This window comes from Falco biarmicus, chromosome 19, assembly GCF_023638135.1.
Source record: "Falco biarmicus isolate bFalBia1 chromosome 19, bFalBia1.pri, whole genome shotgun sequence".
Lineage (NCBI taxonomy): Eukaryota > Metazoa > Chordata > Aves > Falconiformes > Falconidae > Falco > Falco biarmicus.
This window is the reverse complement of record NC_079306.1, coordinates 334,112-340,117: the sequence shown is the minus strand read 5'-3', so window position 1 is coordinate 340,117 and position 6,006 is coordinate 334,112. Positions and strand designations below refer to the sequence as shown.

Here is a 6,006-nt window from a genome sequence, read left to right as displayed (position 1 = left end):
TGCCCAGAGACATCCCACTGGAAGGAGAAGGGGAGAAGGAACTGGGGTGTGCGTGAAGGACTGGGGGATCCTGGCACTATGCTGGGGTTGAGCATGGCCTGGGTGTGACGGGTGTGCGTTACCACCAGGCTGGCAGGGGGACAACGACGACAACAGTGACATTTTTTTGGAGGAATGCCAAGGGTGGGGGGGTTAATGATGCTTCCCCAGCTGCTCCCCGCCCCCCCCCCCCCCCTCCTGGGCGGGGAACCCACAGCCTGATGCCCTGGGGACACAGCCTGCGCATGAGGTACCCACATTACGCAAGAAGCACTAAAATAGCTCCCCTCCAGCCCAAAAATCTGGACAGCACCCGCCTGGAAACGCCCCTTTTGGTGGGAGAGAGACGGGGGGACACCTGGTGCTCTGCAGGAGCTGGGGGCAGCAGCCCCCCAGGCACCAGGACCAGGGGGGATTGGGTTCACCTTCAACTGGCTTGGTCATGCCAGATGGTCCCAGTCATCATCTTTGGTGCTGTCCCCTCCAGAGCCTGAGTTTAGGAGTGGCTGGGGACAGGATGAGGGGGACAGTGGGACACAGGGGTGACAGGGACACACTGTGGGGGAGGACAGAGCACAAGCAGGGCAGGTGGGGTTACAGGGGCACGGTGGAGGGATAAAGGGACACACTGGGGTGTTACAAGGGTGTAGGTGAGCTGAGGGGGGTTGGGGACTGACTGGGGAGGTATGGGGGCACACTTGGGGGGGTGACAGGGACATGGGCTGGCCTGGGTGAGGTACAGGGACACACTGTGGGAGTTATGGGAAAACAATGGGGAAGGCAACAGGGACATGGGCTGGCCCAGGTAGTTAGAGGGACACACTGAGGAGGTTATGGGGACACAGACAGGCCTGGGGGCTGATAGCCTGCTGTGCACTGGAGCTGTTGCCCCTCCTCCCCTGCCATGGTGCTAGAGCTCCCTTGGAGCAGGGGCAACATGCTCTGCACCCCACTCGTCTGTGCCACAAGGGACAGGGCCAGCATGGAGCACGCTGGGAGCACAGCCAAGGGAGCATGTGGGAAGTGGGGTGGGCTAGAAACTCACGTTGGGTGTCCCCTGGGTCCCCATCCTCGGGGTGCCCCTGTGCCCAGGTCACATGGTCCCCTGGGTCCCCATCCCATGGGTACCCCCAGCATCTGCCTGTGTGGGTGGCCCGGTCCCCACCCCAACGTTCCTTCTGTCCCCCTCAGGTGACGGGGCACCATGCACACTTGCAAGCAGCTTATTTGCAACATGCATTTAAAACCTGTGGGTAGAATCACCCTCGCAACCTCAGCTGAGGGGGCACTGCCCCCCTGGCACCGTGGTCCCCCTGGTTCTGGGGGACAGATGGGCACTACCCTGGTCCTGCTGCTACCGTTGGTGGTCACTCCTGTGCCTGCCACTTTGCACCTGCCGCAGGGACTCCTGCAGCTCCTCTGTCTCGGTTCTGGCTTGTGGGTGCTGCCGGGGCCGAGCTGGGGGGCAAGAGAGGAACAGGGGTGTCAGGGTGGGCAGCACCCTCGGGGGGGCACACCCAAATACGGGCACCCAGGGAGGGGATGTCCCCAGCCGTGCGGGCTCCTACCTGTCACACGGGAGGCACAGGTCATTCGTCCTGACATTGAGGATGAATGGTGAGGGGTCCTCCAGGTCCTCCAGCTCTGCAAAAGGTGATGAGATGGGGAAATGCCAGCCTTAAGGTGACATGGCAAGGGTGGGGAGCACTGCTTGGCATCACGGGGACACTCACCAGCCTCCCAGTCCTCCTGGGACAGGGGGTCCTGCCAGGCTGCAAGGACCTCTGGTTGCTTCATCCTGTAGCTGAGGTGTGTTTCCATCCCTGAGGGGACAGAGAAGACAGTTGTTGGGGAGGGCAGAGCTGAGCGTAGCCACCGGGGTGGTGAGGGGGGAGCCATGCTGTACCGTGAGGGAGGTCGGGCTGGCGTTGGTCGGGGCAGGAGGCGATGTGGCTCTGCAGCTTGCCCTGGGGCACCCTGTGGCTGGCGTTGAAGGGGCAGGTGGCCAGCTTGCGGGCCACCTGCGGGTTGTTCTGGGGGGCAAAGAGAGGCGAGAGGCGCCGGGTTGGCGGGGGGCTTTTGCCTCAGAGCTGGCTGAGCCCCGGGCCCCGGCAGGGCCCCGGGAGGCCCCAACCCGGCCCCCGCTCACCCGCTGGCACTTGACGAGGTGGTAGGGCAGGCGGGAAACCCGGACTTGGTGGCTCCTGTCGTAGGGACACTGAACGAGTGCCTGGGGCTCCATGGCGGGCCCGACCCCAGCCCAGCGCGGCCGCTCAGCACCACGCGCTCCCAACGGGCCTCGCGCGCCGCCGCGTCGCCACGGCAACGGGGCCCGGCTTCCGGCGCGGCCTGCGCGGCGCTATCGCCATGGCAACAGGGCCGGCCGGCCGCCGCGGGGCGCCCGCAGCGCGCCTGGGTGGGCCCGGCGGTGCTATAGGGGCCCTGAGCAGTGCTATAGGAGCCCTGAGCAGTGCTATAGGGGCCCTGAGCAGTGCTATAGGGGCCCGGCGGTGCTATAGGGGCCCTGAGCAGTGCTATAGGGGCCCGGCAGTGCTACAGGGGCCCTGAGCAGTGCTATAGGGGCCCTGAGCAGTGCTACAGGGGCCCTGAGCAGTGCTATAGGGGCCCTGAGCAGTGCTATAGGGGCCCGGCAGTGCTATAGGGGCCCGGCAGTGCTATAGGGGCCTGGCGGAGCTATATGGGTCCGGCAGTGCTATAGGGGCCCTGAGCAGTGCTATAGGGGTCCTGAGCAGTGCTATAGGAGCCCGGCAGCGCTATAGGGGCCTGGCGGAGCTATATGGGTCCGGCAGTGCTATAGGAGCCCTGAGCAATGCTATAGGAGCCCTGAGCAGTGCTATAGGGACCCTGAGCAGTGCTATAGGGGCCTGGCAGTGCTACAGGGGCCCTGAGCAGTGCTATAGGAGCCCGGAAGTGCTATAGGGGCCCTGAGCAGTGCTATAGGAGCCCGGAAGTGCTATAGGGGCCTGGCGGAGCTATATGGGTCCGGCAGTGCTATAAGGACCCTGAGCAATGCTATAGGAGCCCTGAGCAGTGCTATAGGGGCCCTGAGCAGTGCTATAGGGGCCCGTCAGTGCTATAGGAGCCCTGAGCAGTGCTATAGGGGCCCTGAGCAGTGCTATAGGGGCCCTGAGCAGTGCTACAGGGGCCCGGCAGTGCTACAGGGGCCCTGAGCAGTGCTATAGGGGCCCTGAGCAGTGCTATAGGGGCCCGGCAGTGCTATAGGGGCCCTAAGCAGTGCTATAGGGGCCCTGAGCAGTGCTATAGGGGCCCTGAGCAGTGCTACAGGGGCCCGGCAGTGCTATAGGAGCCCGGCAGTTCTATAGGAGCCCTGAGCAGTGCTATAGGGGCCCTGAGCAGTGCTATAGGGGTCCTGAGCAGTGCTATAGGGGCCCTGAGCAGTGCTATAGGGGCCCGGCAGTGCTATAGGGGCCCGGCAGTGCTATAGGGGCCCTGAGCAGTGCTATAGGGGTCCTGAGCAGTGCTATAGGAGCCCGGCAGTGCTATAGGGGCCCTGAGCAGTGCTATAGGGGTCCTGAGCAGTGCTATAGGAGCCCGGCAGCGCTATAGGGGCCTGGCGGAGCTATATGGGTCCGGCAGTGCTATAGGAGCCCTGAGCAATGCTATAGGAGCCCTGAGCAGTGCTATAGGGACCCTGAGCAGTGCTATAGGGGCCTGGCAGTGCTACAGGGGCCCTGAGCAGTGCTATAGGAGCCCGGAAGTGCTATAGGGGCCCTGAGCAGTGCTATAGGAGCCCGGAAGTGCTATAGGGGCCTGGCGGAGCTATATGGGTCCGGCAGTGCTATAAGGACCCTGAGCAATGCTATAGGAGCCCTGAGCAGTGCTATAGGGGCCCTGAGCAGTGCTATAGGGGCCCGTCAGTGCTATAGGAGCCCTGAGCAGTGCTATAGGGGCCCTGAGCAGTGCTATAGGGGCCCGGCAGTGCTATAGGGGCCCTGAACAGTGCTATAGGGGCCCTGAGCAGTGCTATAGGGGCCCGGCAGTGCTATAGGGGCCCTGAACAGTGCTATAGGGGCCCTGAGCAGTGCTATAGGGGCCCGGCAGTGCTATAGGGGCCCTGAGCAGTGCTATAGGGACCCTGAGCAGTGCTACAGGGGCCCTGAGCAGTGCTATAGGGGCCCGGCAGTGCTATAGGGGCCCTGAACAGTGCTATAGGGGCCTGGCGGAGCTATATGGGTCCGGCAGTGCTATAGGGGCCCTGAGCAGTGCTATAGGGGTCCTGAGCAGTGCTATAGGAGCCCGGCAGCGCTATAGGGGCCTGGCGGAGCTATATGGGTCCGGCAGTGCTATAGGAGCCCTGAGCAATGCTATAGGAGCCCTGAGCAATGCTATAGGAGCCCTGAGCAGTGCTATAGGGACCCTGAGCAGTGCTATAGGGGCCTGGCAGTGCTACAGGGGCCCTGAGCAGTGCTATAGGAGCCCGGAAGTGCTATAGGGGCCCTGAGCAGTGCTATAGGAGCCCGGAAGTGCTATAGGGGCCTGGCGGAGCTATATGGGTCCGGCAGTGCTATAAGGACCCTGAGCAATGCTATAGGAGCCCTGAGCAGTGCTATAGGGGCCCTGAGCAGTGCTATAGGGGCCCGTCAGTGCTATAGGAGCCCTGAGCAGTGCTATAGGGGCCCTGAGCAGTGCTATAGGGGCCCTGAGCAGTGCTACAGGGGCCCGGCAGTGCTACAGGGGCCCTGAGCAGTGCTATAGGGGCCCTGAGCAGTGCTATAGGGGCCCGGCAGTGCTATAGGGGCCCTAAGCAGTGCTATAGGGGCCCTGAGCAGTGCTATAGGGGCCCTGAGCAGTGCTACAGGGGCCCGGCAGTGCTATAGGAGCCCGGCAGTTCTATAGGGGCCCTGAGCAGTGCTATAGGGGCCCTGAGCAGTGCTATAGGGGCCCGGCAGTGCTACAGGGGCCCTGAGCAGTGCTATAGGGGCCCGGCAGTGCTATAGGGGCCCTGAGCAGTGCTATAGGGGCCCTGAGCAGTGCTATAGGGGCCCGGCAGTGCTATAGGAGCCCTGAGCAATGCTATAGGAGCCCTGAGCAGTGCTATAGGGGCCCTGAGCAGTGCTATAGGGGTCCGGCGGTGCTATAGGGGCCCTGAACAGTGCTATAGGGACCCTGAACAGTGCTATAGGAGCCCGGCAGTGCTATAGGGGCCTGGCGGAGCTATATGGGTCCGGCAGTGCTATAGGAGCCCTGAGCAATGCTATAGGAGCCCTGAGCAGTGCTATAGGAGCCCTGAGCAGTGCTATAGGGGCCCTGAGCAGTGCTATAGGGGTCCGGCGGTGCTATAGGGACCCTGAGCAGTGCTATAGGAGCCCGGCAGTGCTATAGGGGCCTGGCAGAGCTATATGGGTCCGGTGGTGCTACAGGGGCCATGAGCAGTGCTACAGGGGCCCGGCGGTGCTATAGGGGCCCAGGCAATGTTATATGGGCCATGGGTAGCATTATGTGAGCCTGGGTAGTGCTATAGGGGCTCTGAGGAGTGTTATATCGGCCTGGGTGGTCTTATATGGACCCTGCCTGCTGTAATAGAGCCTTGCATGGTATTGTATGGGCTTGGCTGTTGTTACACGGTCGTGGTTGGTGTTGTAGAGCCCTGGGTGCTGTTCTAGGGTTGTGTACGTGGCTGTGGCCGGTGTCATGTAGTTGGTGGCTGGTGCTATATGGTCCTGGTTGGCATAGCACGGCTGGGGGCTGGGACTGGTGCTATATGGCTGTAGCCAGCGCTGACCGACTGTCAGTGGTGTCACCTGCCACAGCCAGTGTCATATGGCTGTGGATGGTGTCTCCGGTCTGCGGCCAGCGTGGCACAGCCATGGCTGCACCTACATGGCGGTGGTGTCACACAGCCATGGCGTCAGGCACTGGTGGTGTCATGGGGTGGTGTCGGTGTCACGTGGAGGTGGCCCCTTCCTGGGGCCCAGCCCAGGAAGC

At 62.9% G+C, this 6,006-nt stretch overlaps 1 protein-coding gene across 1 annotated transcript; it reads right to left on the bottom strand.

Moving 5' to 3' along the window:
• Positions 1-1,246: 1,246 nt before the first annotated feature.
• GTSF1 (gametocyte specific factor 1) lies at positions 1,247-2,346 on the bottom strand. Its single transcript, XM_056322354.1, has 5 exons — positions 2,189-2,346; positions 1,946-2,072; positions 1,773-1,862; positions 1,608-1,683; positions 1,247-1,497 (listed from the first exon to the last, which is right to left on the bottom strand). Exons 1-5 carry the CDS (start codon positions 2,279-2,281, stop codon positions 1,407-1,409), a joined length of 477 nt encoding a protein of 158 aa, XP_056178329.1. The 5' UTR covers positions 2,282-2,346; the 3' UTR covers positions 1,247-1,406.
• Between the last annotated feature and the right edge of the window lie 3,660 nt (positions 2,347-6,006).

Bases quoted from the DNA above. Each gene is read 5' to 3' on its own strand.
- GTSF1 (XM_056322354.1), bottom strand. From the start codon at position 2,281: ATGGAGCCCCAGGCACTCGTTCAGTGTCCCTACGACAGGAGCCACCAA. The intron at 1,684-1,772 runs GTGAGTGTCCCC...CACCTTTTGCAG, and splicing joins CCAGGAGGACTGGGAGGCTG to AGCTGGAGGACCTGGAGGAC. The intron at 1,498-1,607 runs GTAGGAGCCCGC...CTTGCCCCCCAG, and splicing joins CTGTGCCTCCCGTGTGACAG to CTCGGCCCCGGCAGCACCCA.